At 35.4% G+C, this 19475-nt stretch overlaps 1 protein-coding gene across 5 annotated transcripts in view; it reads left to right on the top strand.

The window, feature by feature from the left end:
* Positions 1-19475, top strand: part of KIF27 (kinesin family member 27) — an 88662-nt gene that overhangs the window by 44935 nt on the left and 24252 nt on the right. For all 5 annotated transcript variants that reach the window (XM_070495438.1, XM_014828522.3, XM_014828521.3 and 2 more), the window contains 6 exons: positions 1283-1452; positions 1940-2055; positions 3351-3506; positions 6593-6798; positions 10134-10331; positions 18110-18223. In XM_070495438.1, coding sequence (XP_070351539.1) covers positions 1283-1452; positions 1940-2055; positions 3351-3506; positions 6593-6798; positions 10134-10331; positions 18110-18223 — 960 coding nt within the window. The remainder of the gene's footprint in view (positions 1-1282; positions 1453-1939; positions 2056-3350; positions 3507-6592; positions 6799-10133; positions 10332-18109; positions 18224-19475) is intronic.

The raw sequence follows: 19475 nt of genomic DNA on the forward strand, positions 1-19475 counted from the left end.
AGTTAGGTAATGTGATGCCTTCAGCTTTATTCCTTTTTCTCGGACTGCTTTGGCTATTTGGGGTCTTTTGTTGTTCCATATAAATTTTAGGATTCTTTGTTCTATTTCTGTGAAGAGTGTCATTGGGATTCTGACTTTAGATTACTTTAGATAATATGGACATTTTAACTATGTGTATTCTTCTAAACCATGAGCATGGAATATCTTTCCATTTCTTTATATCTTCTTTGATTTCCTTCAATAATGTCTTATAGTTTTCAGTATATAGGTCTTTCACCTCCTTGATTAAATTTATTCCTAGATATTCTTTTTGTTGCAATTGTAAATGGAATTGTATTCTTAACTTCTCTTTCTGCTAGTTTATTAGTGTATAGAAATGCAACTAATTTTTGTAAGTTGATTTTTTACCCTGCAACTTTGCTGTAGTTGTTGATTATTTATGCTAGTTTTTTTGGTGGATTCTTTAGGATTTTCTATATATAGAATCATGTCATCTGCAAACAACAAGAGTTTTATGTCTTCCTTTCCAATTTGGATATCTTTTCTTTCTTTTTCTTGCTCAATTTCTCTGGCTAAAACTCCAGTACAGTGTTGAATAGGGTTGGCGAGAGTGGGCACCCTTGTCTTGTTCCTGTTCTTGGAGGGATGGCTTTCAGTTTTTCACCATTAAGTGTGATATTGGCTGTGGGTTTGTCATATATGGCCTTTATTATGTTGAGGTACTTTCCTCTATGCCCATTTTATTGAGAGTTTTTATCATAAATGTATGTTGGATCTTCTCAAATACTTTCTCTGCATCTATTGAGATGATCATATGATTTTTATTCTGCATTTTGTTAATGTGGTATATACATTGATTGATTTGTGGATGTTGAATCATTCCTGCATCCCTGGCATAAATCCCACTTGATCGTGGTGTATGATCCTTTTAATGTATTGCTGTATTCAATTTGCCAATATTTTGTTGAGGATTTTTGCATCTATGTTCATCAGGGATATTGCCTTGTAATTTTCTTTCTTTGTATTTTTCTCTCTGGTTTTGGTATCAGGGTAACATTGGCCTCACAGAATAAGTTAGGAAGCATTCCATCTTCTTCAGTTTTTTTGGAATAGTTTAAGAAGGATAGGTATTAAATCTTCTTTGAATGGTTGGTAGAATTCTCCAGAGAAGCCATATGAGTACCTATTTAATAGCCTCTTAAAAAACATTTTGAGTAATAGGATAAAAATAGACATTTAAAAATCACTTTTTTTGTTTTTGGGTGGGGGAATCACTTGTAAGGTCTACACGAGTCCTTCTGTGTACTCTCTGGATCGAGTAGTTGCTGGATTTCGAACACGAAGTCAGATGCTGCTGGGTCACATAGAAGAACAAGATGAAGTCCTCCACTGCCAATTTTCTGATAACAGTGATGATGAAGAATCAGAAGGCCAAGAGAAGTCTGAAATTAGGTATGTTAAATATAGACTGATTTAATAAACATAGTTATATGATACAATAAATGTATACAGAAGTAGGTTTTGTTTTTTTCGTTAAAGTGTATCTTTTCCATTTAATATAAGAGCAGGTAGTTTTTGCTAAATGTACTGTCAACTAATGTGTTACGAAACCAGTATTTGAACACAAGTCATCAGTCTTACAATTGAAAAATAATTTTGCTTTTAGAGCTTTTGTAGTTGTTAGATTTTAATTTTCAGAGAGAACATTTTTGGATTTTCTGATTCTGCTACCACAGTGGCAACAAACAGGATGAATTTTCCACTAGATCCAACATGGGGGCAAGGCATCCTTTTATTTTGAGGAATATTAGTAAAATTCTATTTGTTTTATATAATGCTTTTTTAACATTACTGTCACTTTTTGGGGAAACTTATTTGAGGGCAGATTAGAAAACATTCATAGACAACTTACCTTTGATCTTAATTTTTCTTTTTTTAGATGTAGAAGTCACCCATGGATTCAAAAGCCATTCAAAAAGCCAGGGTCTGTCTGTTCTCTTGTTGAGTTGAATGATATTCAGGATCAAACACAAAAGTCAAGTTTGGGGAATGAAGGTACACACACTTTCTCAAGTAATTTAGATCTAATATTTGTAAGACACTTCTCTTTTTCTTCGGTCAATAATTTAAGAAGCATTTAGGAATTCTCAAAGATGGGAGCTTGGTGGGAGTGTTTTCCTGGTTGATAGAATGTCCTTTATGTTCTCTGTTGTACCTCTAATTTTTCACTATTTTTTATTCCTTGATAAAAAAATTTTTCCACCAATCAGTTCTGGCTAGAGTTGTAGCTAAATCTTTCAGAATGAGGATTTTATATTCAAACCTGAGTTGATATACATTGTACTCTTCACTACTTTAAAATACATCTTAAGTAATTTACTAAGTGTCTATTTTATGCTTCACTGGCACACATGCCTACCATCAGTGATGTATTTGGCATTGGAGCCAAATTAGTATACTGGGTGCTCATAATGTTCTAGTACACAATTGATGAGAATTTTTGTACATTAAATAACAGCATCAAAAATGTTTATGTTGCGAAAACTGTAGTAGGAGATTTTTAACTCATTTCTCTTGGCCTATGAGTGGTCAAAACAAAAAATAAGAGTATAGAGAAGATAAATAACATGATAAATAAGTCCTACACGTTGATAATAGCGTCTTTTTAAGATCCTATGCATGTAATATTAACAAAAAATTGACTATATGTCACAAATAAAACAAATAAAACGTGTATAAATAGTGTAGATTGGTGCTCCTCAAGCAGCCATCCTTGAACTGTTTGTTACTGGTCTACAACCAGGTAAGAAACTTAGTCCAGAAGGTAAATCAGTGCACTAGTTTCTTCATTGAGGATGTCTTGCTATGAAAAAAGATAGCAGCTGAACTAAAACATTGACATAGTTGATTTATGTTCTGGTCTAGGATAGTAACAAACAGTGCTGGACCATACTCTGAGTAGTCTGTTCTCTGATTACGATTAAACTACAAGTTAGTAGGAAAAAATTCAACCTTCTACCCACCTGGAGATTTTACACTTTTCTTAAATAACTCAGGTTAAAGAAAAGCTGAAATTGCAGAATATCTAAGGGCGATGAAAAACTGTATCTCAGAACCTACAAGATATGACTAAAACATTTATATATTTTAAGGAAAGGAAGACTTGCTGTAAGCTAGAGAACCAGTTTCAACTGCTGTGTATTTTTTTTCTCTCTCTCCCCTTCTGTTTGTCCCTTCCTCTGCTGTCTCTAGACTGCTTCTGTGTCTGCTTTTCTTTTTAACTCTACTTCTGCTGAATATTTTATGAGCAGATTGTTTTATTTCTCAGTTTTGTTTCTTTTATTTTAAAGATTTACAGATTGACTATCTCCAGGAGAGTCAGGAGTTGAATTTGCAAAAATTAAGGAATTCAGAACTCATACTTACTGAAGCTAAACAAAAAATGAGAGAACTTACAATTAATATCAAGATGAAGGAAGATCTGATTAAAGAATTACTAAAAACAGGTAATAGTATGCTATCAACCAGCTTATATGAGAGAGAAAAGCTTCTAATGTTGCATCTAATGTTGTAACATTTACTTTAGTTTTTGATGCTCAGGACTATCCAGTGTAGCTTGTAATTTGGTGTAACAAGCTGTGTTTTAGAGCTAATATGTGAGGTTAGTTATCAAAAGAATTTTCTTATTTTGGAATTTCATCTATGAATTGTTCTAGCCAGTGTGAACTCTGTGTTGTGCTGAAACTCTGGCACTTAATGTTTTTTGCCACTTTTTAAGAAACATTATACTAGGCATCTGGGAATATGTCTGAGATGTTTTTCTAACTCATTTCAACAGTAATTTATTTTAAATTGTTAGAATTCATTTTCTGAATTAGTTCATTTTTAACATTAATTGTAAACTTTGTATTTTAAATATAGATAATTTTTATTTTTCTGAAGATGTAAGGAGTTGTCTTTGAGAGCTGTTCTCGTAGCCAAGCTTTTAGCTCTTCCCCTTAGTCACAAATTCGGCCAGGTTGGGCGTATGTACCTCATCTCCTCACCTTCAGCTACTTTAGACTTGCCTTAAAAAGCACATCTCAGGTTTTTTGGATTTTTTTCTCCCCTATATACTAAAGTGTGAATCTTGACTACTTTGAAGTTCAGTAAAGGATTGAAGGAATAAGAGACACCAGCATTTCTTTTTTTCAACTCCAATGAAAAACAACTCACTGGTCACATTTAGGGGAACTGAAGAAAATATTGTCTTCCTCTTTTTCAAGCCCAAGGCAATAATCACAATCACACTCAAACTACATGAATTATGATGAGTCCCAACTCCTCTGCCAGCAAGGGGAAACCTGCCTTCCCACTTCCTTCCTCTTCCCTGCAAGCTTGCTTTCTGGGCTTCGGTCCTCCTTTCTCAACCTCCTCTCCCTAACTGCGGTCCCAAAGTGTTTTCCTTCCTCATTCCTAGTGAGGTATATGCTGTGCATCATCCCAGCTCCAATTATCCCAGGTGTTTAAGTTTGACTATCCTTATAGGCAGGATCAATGCCAGTAAACCTCTCTTATGAGTATCTAGGAACTGATTTATGGGTTTAAATAACTTCTCCATCCTCAAGATTTCAGGGTACTGCCTGTGGAAGTTGAGGATATTTACCGCTCTGGAATAGATGATTTTCTTTCTGGTAGATTATCCCACCATGGGATATCTCACTAAACAAGCACAACTTTGAGGCTGGTCTACCTATCCTGATTGCCTTAAAATGGAGAATACCTCAACTTATGCAGAGAAGGTCCTCTTCTTGCTCATTAGAACCAAGGGCAGTTTGGAGCTTTCTTAAAGACCTTAGAGATGGTGACTAGCAAAAGGGTCAGTGTGTGCTTTTCAAAGCCCTTCCACTGACGACTTCTCCCCAATAGCAGCTGCTTTAATCAGCAGTAACAGTGACAAGTATACTGCATTTCATCAATTCTATTACACATTTTTTTCACATTTTAATCTCTGAAATCAAGATGCATCTTACAATCAATAGTATCTTAGCATTTAATCATGGTGTAATTGGCATTGTATTTTTTTTCTTAGTGGTTCATAAAATATTGGTGTGTTGAACAATTTATGGATCTTAGATTCATTAAAATATAATAGTTGTATGTATTTTAAAGTCAGTCAAAATCATAGAGTTGTAGAGGCAGAAGACAACTCACAGTGCATTTAGTTTGATAACTCCTTTTTATTAAAAAATTAAGAGATTTTCAGTATAGCAGTGTGACAAATTGTCCCCGGCGATTATTCATCCCATGAGCTCTAGAATCTGATTTCCCACTGCCATGAGTTTGCTAGTTTAGTTCAAGAACAGTTGACTATTCAGAACAAATCAAAACCAAGTTTTTAGGCTCATAGCTGGGCTTAGAATGAAAAGATATGGAAATACCTAATCCTATTTTTCTCTATGTTCTAAATATTCATAAGAAAAGCATTTAAAAAGAATTCGTCTTTAACAAGTTCAGTGGAATGAAAAAGGAGGGGGCCAGCTCTAGATTAAAAGATTCTTAAGAGACTCAACAATCAGATGTCTGGTGGACCTTGTTTGGATCGTGATTAAAATAAACCAATTATAAAAGACATTTTGAGACAATTTGGGAAGTCTGAATAGGGACTGATGGGTATTAACATTGTTAGTTAGGTGTGGCAATGACTTTTTGGTTAGGTCCATATTCTGTATAGATGCCTATTGAAGTATGTATAGATGAAATGGTATGACATCTGGGATTAGTTGACAGTTTTTTTTGCTGGGAAAGATTCTCCCTAGCTAATGTCTGTTGCCAATCTTCTTCTTTTATTTTTATTTTTTTGCCCAAAGCTGCAGTACTTAGTTGTGTATTCTAGTTCTAAGTCCTTCTAGTTCTTCTAAGTGAGCTGCTGCCACAGCATGGCTACTGCTAGACGAGTGGTGTGGTTCTGTGCCCAGGAACTGAGCCCAGGCCACTGAAGCAGAGCACGCTGAAATTTAGCCACTAGGCCATTGGGGCTGGCTCTACAATTTTTAAGGAAATTAAAACAAAAGGAAAAAGGCATAGATGAAGCAACTATGGCAAAATCTTGATAACTCTTGAATCTGAATGATGAGCATTCATTATATTATTTCCCTACTTTTTATATAGTGAAAATTTTTCATAATAGTTAAAAAAAAAAAAAAAAGAATTCAAAGAGACAGATTATGGGGACCAGGAAGCCAAAGTGTAGTAAGCAAGAGGCCAAAGAATCATCTCAAACATCCTACTTAACTGGAGTTTGATGCCAGCAAAGCTAAACTGCAAATTCAGTAGAAATGTCACACTGAAACACAAAAGATGAACCAATGAGATGATTGAATGGCACCATATGGGGACAGTCATTAAGGAACTCATTATTAAGAGGCCAGGTGGCAAATTGTGTTTGATGGGGATGGGTGGGGACAGTTGGGTTTTTAGTGCTATGCCTTAAATAGTTATACTGCCCAGGTGGATTTTTAAGAGTACAGCATTGTTATGTTTTTGATGTTTTACTTAGTTTTTCTTTTTTACATAATTTATAATTATTATTACTGTTATTATTATGGTTAAGGTAATGATGCCAAGTCTGTAAGCAAACAGTATTCTCTGAAAGTAACAAAACTTGAGCACGAAGCAGAACAGGCGAAAGTGGAATTAACTGAAACACAAAAGCAGCTACAGGAACTGGAAAACAAAGATCTTTCTGATGCTGCTTTGAAAGTAAAATTACAGAAGGAGTTCCGTAAAAAGATGGATGCTGCAAAGCTAAGAGTTCAGGTAATTTAAAAAATGTATTTGAGAAAACTTATTTAAGGCTTCCTGCTTTTGAGGATTTTTGTACCTGGTTAGGAAAGAAGTAGGATTCTGTTTTTACCAGCAAGAGAAACTGGATGGCAACTTTTCTTTTCCAGTGTGCTGGTAGGTTTATATACCTTCAATCTGGGTAGTATATTTCTTCATTCAAGAAGTTTATTAATTTAATATCTTTATCAAAAAGCATCTACTAAGAAATAAAGATAACCACAGAAATATTTTCCTTTTCTGGAGGACGGAAGATTAACTAGTGATTAAATAATACATATAAAACATCTGGTACGTACATGGCACCTTGTAGACACTCAACAAATGGTAACTATTTCACTTTTCTGAAACCATAACTGCTTGCTTTAATAAAGGTTAATAACTTAACTACATATCATTCTTAATCTCCTAATGCTGGATTTAGCTATAACCTCGGAAATAGCTACAATTAAAAGTTCTATTCTATGAGAAATATTCCATTACAGAGAGATTTTGTGTAATGAAGCCATTTTCAGATGCTTTTGGGATGGTCAGACTGCTTTGTTAGTCTGATGATAATGAATTTGCCAGAATGCCTTCTCCTTTTCTTTTCATCCATAATCTATTGCTTTCATATTGTTTCCACTGTAGGTAGAATGGAATTGTAGTTAACCTGTTCAGAGCATTATTTATTTCTTTTTGAAACTGCCACAGTTATTTTCTTTCAACAAGGTAGCTGTTCACTGCACACCTCCTGTGCACCAGGTCCTTTTCCAGGTGGGAATGCAGAGGTGAACAGACCAAAAAGTCCCTACTCCTAGGGTTTTTAATGCCTCCTCAAACATCTGGACATCTCCACTACAATGTTTTACCTAAGTAGCCTCTCAAGTCAACAAGTTAAAATAATATGACTTTAGTGTTTGAACTGCTTAAAGGAGGACATGTGGTAGTGTATGTCACACTTTCTACTTTCCTTCAGAATACTTATTTTCAGAATACATATTTTCACTTAGCAATTCACAGCAAAGTCTTGGGATTGATTCTTTTTCACTTCTTGACCCTTTAAATTGAGGCTGCGGTGTCTAACAAAGTAGTCATTTTAATAAAACATTAGTAGAAAAGAACAATTAAGATTTTTCCTTTGTGTTTATTATGAAATTTTATTTATAATTTCATAGTTTTATATCCTAGCTTCAGTTCTGATTGTAATTTTTATACATATTAATAAGTAAAACTGGGATTATTGTTTTTCTAAGGAGGTTATTATATTTATCATATACATCTATAGCTTAAGCCTTGTTTGTGGATTTAGCAAAGATTATTTTTGTATGTTCTATATCTCGCACAACTAAAATGGTTGAGATTGAAAGATTAAATGAACACTTGTAATAGGGTTTGGGAATTACGATGTTCTTTTTGTTTTCCATGTTTCTTGCTGCATATCCTTTTCTGGTAAGGGTACTAATGAGGAAGGGAAAGAAGACACAGAGTTTAATTAAGCTCAAAAAACATCTCATACAACAGAGAACTGAAACAAGGTTCCCATGTAGTTTTAGAAATTTCTGTGCCTTGATGGGGATGGGAATGACTAAGACGATGAGGATGGTGGTGGGGATGAGGAGATAGACAATAGTTACCAGTTGTTAAGTGTCTACAAAGTGCTATATGCGTACCAGATGTTTTATATATATTATTTAATCGTTATTTAATCCTTTGAAGTGAGTATTTTACCTTATTCTACAAATGAGGAAGCTAAGGTTTAGAAAGGTAAAATAATTCATTCAGAGTCACATAGTTATGATGACAGTAATGCTTGTCAGCACTCTTAACATTTCTTACCATTTTTAAATATTGAAATACTAGTGTTTTTATTGGTATAAAGTTATTTTAGTTTTTAAAACTTAAAATTTTTTTAATTTTTAAAAATCTGAACTCTCTATTCTATATGTCTTTAGATATATAGAGAGAGTAATATGCTCCATTAGTATGCTAATGCTAACAGAGGTGCACTTTTGAGCATCTAGAATAAGTGCAAAAGACAATGACAACCTATATCACTTTTAAATAAGATTATCAGTACTCATACTGATGTTTTCAACATTATGTGGAAAAAGACACTAAAATGCTCCAGTGTTGCAATTACTTTCAAAAGTAAGTGGCAAAGCCAATGTCCAAATCCAGGCATGGAAAAGTGCAGAGGCCTGTGGCCTCCAAGCCAGTGGTCCACAAAGTAGTCCATTTGCACATTGTTCATTGTTGGTCTGTGACAAGATAAAGGTAAATGAGAGTACAGCTTCCTTCAGAACAGTCCTGCATGAAACCAATGTCAGCCGAATCTAATAGTGAGCTTAGTGGTACAGGCTGACAACGAGTCTGTGACTAGTACTGGTCCACAGAGCACACTTTGAGGAGCCCTGCTCTGAGCTATGATAGCTCTGTGAATACTTAGTCTAATTAAAATAAGATGTGTTTATGTCAACAATTTATTGCAAGATGAAGGAAATAATTATAATCTGCATAATTTACAAATAACCTTTCCTTAAATTTTTATGCCACCTAAGAGTTACTTAGTGCAATATTAAAGCACATAATACAAGTCTGATATATGTTTGTTTGTTTGATCAGGATTCAATTGGAACACTCTGATATTTTATATTAGTAGTGTAAACCCTTTAAAAATGTTCACAAATTTTTAATGCTCTCTATAGATAAGCTTAGCTAGATGAGGAGAAGCTTTATTTAAGGTAGTTAAAATAGTAATTATAATGTTTGGTCACTCTCAGGGAAAATGGTATTGATTCTGATCATCTTAACTCAGGATTAATGATTTAGGCTATAGCTGGATATAAAAGAGGTGCACAGTGGAATACTATGCAGTCACATAGAAGGAACACATCTATGTGAAAGAGTAGCCTATCTGGAATATATATGAAGTTATTTGAATGCATGTAAATTATTTCTGGAATAATATTTAAGAAATAGCAGGACAGGAAGATTAGGGGTCTGAGATAAGAGAGAGTTTTTAAAAATATGTGGTCAGTTTTATGTTTTAATTTTTATCATGTACACATAATATTTTTAAATTGCTCATTAATAAAAAAAGCAGAGACTGATTTTGTTCTGTTTGGTTGTCTGCATCAGGAAGAATGATCATTCTTTATATCTAGTGAAAAGTATGATGGTTGCCTAGTTGTAAAAGTAAAAATGTAGAAAACAAGTGTGAATGTATCAAAAATAAGTTAAAATCGAGGCAAAATGCCTACCCTTGCCATTGAATGAAAAGTTTATGAGAGATGTAGTTTTTCATTTTGAAATATCCCATATGATCCCAGGTCTTACAGAAGAAGCAACAAAATAGTAAGAAATTGGCATCATTGTCGATCCAAAATGAGAAACGTGCTAATGAACTAGAGCAGAATGTAGATCACATGAAATATCAAAAGATACAGCTGCAAAAAAGACTTCGAGAAGAAAATGAAAAAAGGAAGCAACTGGATGCAGAAATTAAGCAGGATCAACAAAAAATCAAAGTAATATTGTCCTACTTTCCTGCTAAGCATAATAATGCTTGATTCGGTTGGCGTGTGAGGTATCTAACCTTGGCCTGTCCTGGGCTGCTGTCTTCATTCACTTTAAAGCTTTGTTCATCTACGTAGTAAAACCCATTTATTGAATTCTGAGTACTGTCTTGAAGGCTTTGACTTCACAAAAGACCAAAGCGCAGTGATAATTTCTCTGCTAGCACCTTAACTTTAGTTGAGGCTGTCAAAACTATAAATATATAAAGCTGACTTTCTAAAAGATATCTAACGTGAATAAGATTTCCCATTTTCAGAGTGCTCTGTCATACATAGTGCAAGGTAAAATGGTACCATCTCATTCATAGTGAGCAGAAGAGTGATGAGACCTGTATGCACAGCAGTTCTATAGACTGGATTAGGCTGGGGAAGAACTGGTGGTGTCAGCCTGGGCCATGGAGCCAGGCTAGCATGGGTTCAAATCCCAGCTCTCTCAGTTCTTGGCTGGATCATTTTTTGAGAAAATCACTTACCCTCTCTGAATCTGTTTATTCTTATCTAAAATGGCCTTAATCATACTTGCCTCACAGGGCTCTTTTGAAGAAGAAGATGATAATGATCACAATAACGACAATAACAAACACTTATCTAGCACTATGTACTAGGCTCCTAGGCTCCGTTCTCTTGAAATGTTAAGCCAAATCCAAGGCTTGGAACATAATTGGAGATTTCCTGGATTTTAAATTTTGGAATATAATCTATTCTCAGAAGTTAAAAAAGAAATCACAGAATTTAGTGATGAAAGGGTCTTTAAAGAGCAGTTAAGCCAAGTTACTGATTCTTTTGTTTTTGAAGATTGGCCCTGAGCTAACATCTGTTGCCAAGCTTTTTTTTTCTTCTTCTCCCCAAAGCACCCCAGTACATAGTTGTATATTCTAGTTGTAGATCCTTCTATTTCTACTATGTGGGATGCTGCCTCAGCATGGCTTGATGAACGGTGCTAGGTCCATGCTCAGGATCGGAACTGGTGACACCCTGGGCTGCTGAAGTGGAGTGTGTGAACGTAACCACTTAGCCATGGGGCTGGCCCCTGATTCTTTTTTTTTGTAACAGCTTTATGAGATACACTTCACATACCATACAATTCACTCATGTAAAGTGTACAATTCAGTGGATTTTGGTATATTACATTATTAATTTTTATAAGTTGTGATAAAATATATATAACATGAAATTTACCATTTTAACCATGTTTAAGTGTACAGTTCAGTGACATTAATTACATTCGCAATGTTGTGCAACGATCACCACTACCTATTTCTAAAACTTTTTCATCACCCTAAACAGACACTCTAACCATTAAGCAATAACTCCCTATTCCCACCTTCCCCCTAGCCCTTGGTAACTTCTAATCTCCTTCTGTCTCTGTGAATTTACCTATTCTAGATACTTCATAAAAGTGGAATCATACAATATTTGTTGTGTCTGGCTTATTTCACTTAGCATAATGTTTTCAAGGTTCATCCGTGTTGTAGCATGTATCAGAATTCCATTCCTTTTTATGGCTGGGTAATATTCCATTGTATGCATGTACCACATTTTGTTTATCCATTCATCTGTTGATAGACATTTGGGTTGTTTCCACCTTTTGGCTATTGTGAATAATATTGTGATAAACATTGGCAGATACAAGTAACTGTTCAAGTCCTTGCTTTCAATTCCTTTAGAATTGAAATACCTAGTAGTGGAATTGCTGGGTCATATGGTAATTCTGTGTTTAGCTTTTTGAGGAACTACTAACTGTTTTCGATAGCAACAGCACCATTTTACATTCCCACCTTCAGTGTACACGGGTTCCAATTTCTCCACATCTTCATGAACACTGATTTTGTTTCCTCCTTCTATGTCATCCAAGTACATGTGCAGTTGTATCTCATTGTGGGTTTGATTTGCATTTCTCTAATGACTAATGATGTCAAGCATCTTTTCGTTTGCTTATTAGTCATTTGTATATATCTTCTTTGGAGAAATGTCTATTCAAGTTCCTTGTCTACTTTTTAATTAGATTGTTTGTCTTTGTTGTTGAGTTATAGGAGTCCTTTATGTATTCAGGACATTAAACTATCAGATATGTGACTTCCAAATGTTTTTTCTGATTCTGTAGGTTGTCTTTAAACTTTCTTGATAATATCTTTTGATGCACCAAAGTTTTTAATTTTTATAAAGTCCAATTAATCTATTTTTTCTTTTGTTGCTTATGCTTTTGGTGTCATATCAAAGAATCCATTGCCAAATCTAAGGTCATGAAGATTTACCCCTATGTTTTCTCCTAAGAATTTTATAGTTTTAGCTCTTATATTTAGGGCATTGATCCATTTTGAGTTAATTTTTGTATATGGTGTGAGGTAAGGGTCCAACTTCATTCTTTTGCATGTGAAAATCCAGTTGTCTTGGCACCATCTGTTGAAGAGACTGTTCTTTTCCCATTGAATGGACTTGGTACCCTTGTCAAAAATCAATTGACTATAGATTTATGGATTTATTTCTAAACTCGCAATTCTATTCCATTTGTCTATATATCTGTCCTTAAGCCAGTACCACACTGTTTTGATTACTTAGCTTTGTTGTAAGTTTTGAAATTGGGAGGTAAGTCTTCCAATTTTGTTGTTTTTTTTTTTTTTTAAGGATTTTATTTTTCCTTTTTCTCCCAAAGACCCCTGGTACATAGTTGTATATTTTTAGTTGTGGGTTCTTCTAGCTGTGATATGCAGGATGCCACCCCACATAGCCTGACGAGCAGTGCCATGTCTGTGCCCAGGATTCGAACTGGCAAAACCTTCGGCCACCAAAGCAGAGTGTGTGAACTTAACCACTTGGCCATGGGGCCAGCCCCTTGTTCTTCTTTTTCAGGATTGTTTTGGCTATTTGAGGCCCCTTGCAATTCCATATGAATTTAAGGATCAACTTTTCCATTTCTGCAGAAAAGGCCATTGGAATTTTGATGTGGATTGCATTGACTCTGTAGATCTCTTAGGATAGTATTGACATCATGACAATGTTAAGTTTTCATATCCATGAGCATGGAGTGTCTTTCCATTTACTTAGGTCTTCTTTAATTTCTTTCAGCAATGGTTTACAATTTTCAGTTTTACTAGTCTTTTACCTCCTTGGCTAAATTTATTCCCAGATATTTTATTCTTTTAGATGTTATTGTAAATGGAATTGCTTTCTTAATTTCTTTGAGTTACTCAATTTTAATAATAATGATAATTATTTTTGTAGCAGTAGTTAACATTTATTATTTGTCTTCAATCAGTACTATGCTAAGCACTTATGTGCTTTATCTCATTTAATTCTTTTTTCTCCTATATTTTCAACTTTTACTTTTCTCCTAGATTCTTTAAACATCTTAGATTTTTCTCATCCTAAAATTATCTTCCTTCAACTTTATACTACACTCTCTCTCTTCTCTTTATAACCAAAATTCTTGGAAAAGGTTACTGCATTTCTTTCTCTTTCCTCTGTTTCCATTCATTCTCTTATCCTCTCCAGTCTGGCTTGTGACTCCTGGCTCACTGTCCACTTCAAAGCCCTTGAGAAGTTCACTAGTACTCTCTGTCACTAACGTCCTTATCTTAACCCCTCAGTTGCATCCAGCATAGTTCACCACTTGCTCCATCTTGAAATATTTTCTCCTTTGTGAAGTATTTGCCTTTGTGAAATTATTCTCTCCTTGTTTTTTTCTCTTTCTGATTGCTTACTTTCTGTCTTTGCTAGCTCATCCTACACTATCAGTCCTTTACATACGGGAATTCCTCAAGGCTCTAGCCTCTGCCCTCTGTTTTTTTTTTTTTTTTTTTTAATTGAGGTTTGGTTTATAACACTGTATAGATTTCAGGTCTTCATTATTGGATTTCAACTTCTGTATACATTACATCGTGTTCACCCCCAAAAGTCTGGTTTCCATCCATCACCATACAAATGTCCTCCTTTTACCTCTTTTGCTCTTCCTCTACCCCTCTTCCCCTCTAATAACCACCAATCTGTTCTCTGTATTTATGTGTTTGTTTGTTTATCTTCCACATGTGAGTGAAATCATGTGATATTTGTCTTTCTCTTTCTGACTTATTTCTATTAGCATGATACTCTCAAGGTTTATCCAGTGTTGTTGCAAATGGCAAGATTTCATCTTTTTTATGGCTGAGTAGTATTCCATTGTATGTGTGTATCCCACATCTTCTTTACTCATTCATCTGTCATTGGGCACTTAGGTTGTTTCTATGTCTTGGCTATTGTCAATAATGCTTCAGTGAACGTAGAGGTGCACGTGTCTTTTCAGATTAGTGTTTTTGTATTCTTTGGATAGATACTGAGAAGTGGACTAGCTGAATCATATGGTAGTTCTATTCTTAATTTTTGAGGAATCTCCCTACTGTTTTCCATCATGGCTGCACCAGTTTATGTTCTCACCAGCAGTGTAGGAGGGTTCTCTTTTCTCCACATCCTCTCTAACACTTGTTATTTCTTGTATTTTTGATAATAGCCATTCTGATGGGCATGGGGTGATATCTCATTGTGGTTTTGATTTGCAGTTCCCTAACAATTAGTATCCTCTGCCCTCTTATCTTCTGTACTCTTTCTGGGCGACTTCATCTTTTTCCATAGCTGCAGTTAAATTCTAACAACTTGCAAATTTAATACTTAATCCTAGATTTGTCCTATGAGCTCTGGATTCATATATCTAACCATTGAAATATTCATTAAGTTGTCTTATGGATGTGTTCATGATCTTCCTTATTTATCTCTCCACTATTCCCCCTCCCTGCTCCCTTCATGGAGAAGAAAATATAGTTTTCCAATGTGTCTTACATGACATTTCAATCTATTCACTTGGGTAAGCTAGAAATTTAGGAGTCATCCTTAACTCTGCTGTCTTCCTCATCACCCAAATCTAATGAACCACTAAGTTCTTTAGATAATATCTTCTAAATATCTTGAGTCTGTTCAATCCTTATTTCTACTGCCAACAACCTAGTCTGTTTGTTACAGTCCTTCTTCCAATGTGAGGATCAAGCCGGCCTGTCAGTCTTGTGGTTTTTGAGTCTCAGCTTCTCATCTCTCATAGACCTTGGCTTAACCCAACAAGACATAGCACTCTCTAAATCTATGCCTAGGGAAAAGGAAAAACTTTTTTTGTCAGAGTGCATAATCTACGGAATACAACTCTGCCTGTAACTTAAACTTTTCATGTTCTTATCTAGGGCAATTTTGTTTTTTCTAGCCATATCTCTCCTTCTAAGGAAGTGACCCATGTAAGGAGGAGAACAAATATTCCAGGAAAAGGAACAGTCTGCCCCAAAGATATATTGAAGTTTCCACTACTTCAGGCAAAAATAGAAAACCTGCTCACAGTTCTAAAGGACATCTTGCCTTTTGTTTGAAGCTAACTTTCTGATACTTCTGTTTGTCCATTTTCCACTTGAGTCAACCATTTCCAGAGAATACTACAACTTCTGCATAGGTTCTCCTTAGAGCAGCGGTTCTTTAACTAAAGTCCCTGTATGATACATAAAGAAAAGGTATGGGAACCCCTGAAGTTGTGGGCTGTAGTGTGATGGGGCTCTTTACTTCTCTAAGCACCAATTTCCTCATCTATAAAGTGGAGTTTATAATAGTCCTTGTCTGAGGATTAAATGGGATAATTAAATAGATTTTAAAAACCTAGCACAGTGCCTGGTAGATGGTTATTTTAATATTATGCAGGATTACAATATGAGATAAAGGCAGTAATGTCTAGAGCAACATGTAGAAGAAGGGATTAGACCTACTGCAGTACACTTTTAAAGGATTTTCAGAAGAATAAAAATAGTAAAGAGTCAGCTTCAAGCATAAGGTGACTTTATTTCAGCATGATAAAGTTGCTGTAACGATGACAGGGGCTAAGTTAAAACTGTGCACTAGAGCCAGGGAAGCATGAAAAATTAGTGGCTAGTAAATATAACAGAGTCCAGATTCACTCATAATACAACTCAGATGGGCATGGGAAATTTCTTTATTTAGCCTATAGCAGAGCTGTCTGCTTTATGAGCTACCATATCCTCTGTCCAATCCATGTCATGGTAATTGCTGGAAATATGGTGGGAACTCAGCAAATGTCCAGTCTGTTCAAACCTTATTCTGATACTTTAAACATTTTCTTTAAATAATTCTCAGCTCTCTCGAATAAAAATATTCAGTCTCTTAGCCTCTTCCCCACTGTGCGTCTCTCCCTAAGATGGGATCTGGTATATGTGGTGATTTGGGTGTGTAGCTTATGTTGCATCCATGGAGTCGAGGAGGATGGGACCTCCTGAGTTTCAGTTGGTCCCTGGATGTGATTGGCTGGAAACTGCTCTCTCTTGTTCACCTTTCCCTGCTGGCCCCCTGATGATGAAGCCCATGGCTGGTATAACTCATAGTATGATCTCGCCTTCAGCTGAGGGCATGGAGATGTCTTAGCTTCATCTCATCTCCTAACGGCATTATAAACCCCTCTTTAGGCTATAGATCTTCTATGTAGCTTGCTAGCCCAGTGGCCTGTCCTCATCTTCAGTTTTGGGGGTCAATTCCCCACGATAACTAACCCCTGTTGACTTCAACTCAGGATCCATGTCACTGAGGCCAAGGAGTCCAGTCATTCTCTTGCCTGACCGTACTTCTCTGCTCTTTCATAGGGCTAAGCAGCCCCCTGTTGGTGTGGGGCCTCTGCACTGCAGTCTGTGTTCTCTCCCTCTGCTCTCCTTGATACCTTTATCACCCTCTTTCTGGGCCAGAACTTGAGAGGAAAATTGAGACACACATCTTACTGTCTCTTTTCTTCTTTCTGCCATTCCTGGGGCTGTAAAATGGTAGATTTTCCTTTTACTTCCTTCATAGCAGTAATTCTGAAATTAACTGTGGAGAAGGTACAATTTTTATTTTATTACTAATTTGGCACAGCTCGTTACTTTTGTAAAACATGAACTAGTATAAAAATGAAATAAAAAATTGACATATACTATAAAAATCCATCTTTTAATTATTAGCTTCGACAGACATAAAATTATTCTGTCAAATTGCTATAAAAATTTGTAAACATTTTCTTTCAATTTCTGTATGTATCCATCATGGCACTAGTAAGAGAGAGTAGGCAGACTGGCCCATTTTGATTCATGGCCTCCTTCCTGAATCCTGCTAAGCTTTAGTGGTGACAGTGGCGTTTTCTCTAAACCCAAGGAGAGCACAATGAGGATTGGGCCTCTTGACTTGACTCTTAAGATGTGGATAGAAACTAAAGGAATTTGGAAATACCCTTCATGGGATCACGATATGTCTTGCAAGCCTGTTTTCATGCTACAAAATCTGAATTTTGAATGCCAGAAATGGAATATTACTTTTCTTTTTACATTTCTACTGTCATAAATTTTAATATCCCTGTGGCAGATGGATGCCTTGGGTGGACTAACTGAAAGTAATGAGCTCAGAAAGGCAGAAAACAAATTTCTAATTTTCAAATTCTTATCACTGGTATACTAATTTGTAATAGTGGCAAAGAATGAAAAAAATACTTAGATTTGTTGGTAAACCCTGATTTTTGCTGTGAGAGTCTATTGCTTTAGTGTGGGCTAACATTATTTTCTCCTCAAATAGGTCCAACCTTCATCTACTCATTTTCTTTCTTTTTGCAACTAAGAAAGTGACTGTTAAATAAATATTTAATGATGGCTAGGTAGTAAAAGCAATAAGATGTTTTCAATTTCTGTTTGCTGCAGGAACTAAAGTTAAAAACAGAACAGGAAGAAGGTCTGAAACTGAAAGCTGAGGATCTTGATGCATTGAAGATGAAAAGGAGAAAAGGTTCGTTTGGAAGTATAGACCAACTCCAGGTTTGTCGATTCTACTTAGTGTTTCCTGATTTCTCTTTGATTTGATGATTGTCTAAATAGAGGTAAACAGTGCTTGACTCTAAGTAAAATCTTCAAACACTAGATTTTGCCACTTAAGTGCAAAATTTCCAGTGCTTCTTCTGAAACCTTTCTGTTATTAAAAAATTACTTTATTGTCCAGAAATATGCTATATTCTTATTTCAGTAGAAATGGGTTTATCTGAATGTTTGTTGTGGAATGTAAGCATCAAATCCATATTCACTAGATTGTATTTATTCCTCCCAAAAACTTCATGTTTTTTGATGTTGCAAAACAAAAACCGATTTTTCAGAATTTAACTCTAAATAAGGACGAGATTATAAGTTAATCAATATGAGTATCCAAAGAGCTTGTAATAGGACATTGATTTGATATGAAGCTTTTTTATAAGAGGAAAGTACTTAAAATTAGAACTGTGGGGTAGGAACTTTTGTTATGAAAAGAGAAAAGAGGGGGCCAACCCTGTGGCCAAGTGGTTAAAGTTCCCCCTGCTCCAACTTGGCAGCCCAGGTTTGTGGGTTCGGATCCTGGACATGGACATGCTCCACCTGTCAGCCATGCTGTGGAGGCATCCCACATATAAAGTAGAGGAAGATTGGCACAGATGTTAGCTCAGGGCTAATCTTCCTCAAGCAAAAACAAAGATTGGCAACAGATGTTAGTTCAGGGTGAATCTTCCTCAAAAAAAGAAAAGGAAAAAGTCAAGAAATTTTCAGAAAACCTACTTAGATACAGTGAATCCTACACAAATCATAATCTTTATTATATCAAATGAAGATAAATCCATTCATTTATTATTGGTTTCCCTGGGAAACCTGTATTATGTTAGTAAACTCCTACCCATTCTTCAAAGTACAGATAGAATATTACCTACTCTGTGACATTTCTTCCATTTCCCAGACAGAACCATCCCTCTCTCCATTTTTGCTTACATGGTAGCTAGGAATTAGCTGTATATAGCATTTATTATCAACAATCATTTCTTTCAATTTCTCTCTTGTTGGAATGGAGCCTACAAAAGATCTCTCATTCATCTTTCAAACCTCACTCACAGTGAAGGAATGTGTGTAGAATATGTTTAGGTTAATTGCTAGGCTTCATAGGGTCTCCTATATGAGTTCCTAAGGTATAGCTGGATATAACAAAATTAAAGTATTTCTATAGTTGCTCTGGGATATCCTTCCCGTTCTTAATAATTGTAGAGCTACTGTT

This window comes from Equus asinus, chromosome 23 (assembly GCF_041296235.1).
Source record: "Equus asinus isolate D_3611 breed Donkey chromosome 23, EquAss-T2T_v2, whole genome shotgun sequence".
NCBI lineage: Eukaryota > Metazoa > Chordata > Mammalia > Perissodactyla > Equidae > Equus > Equus asinus.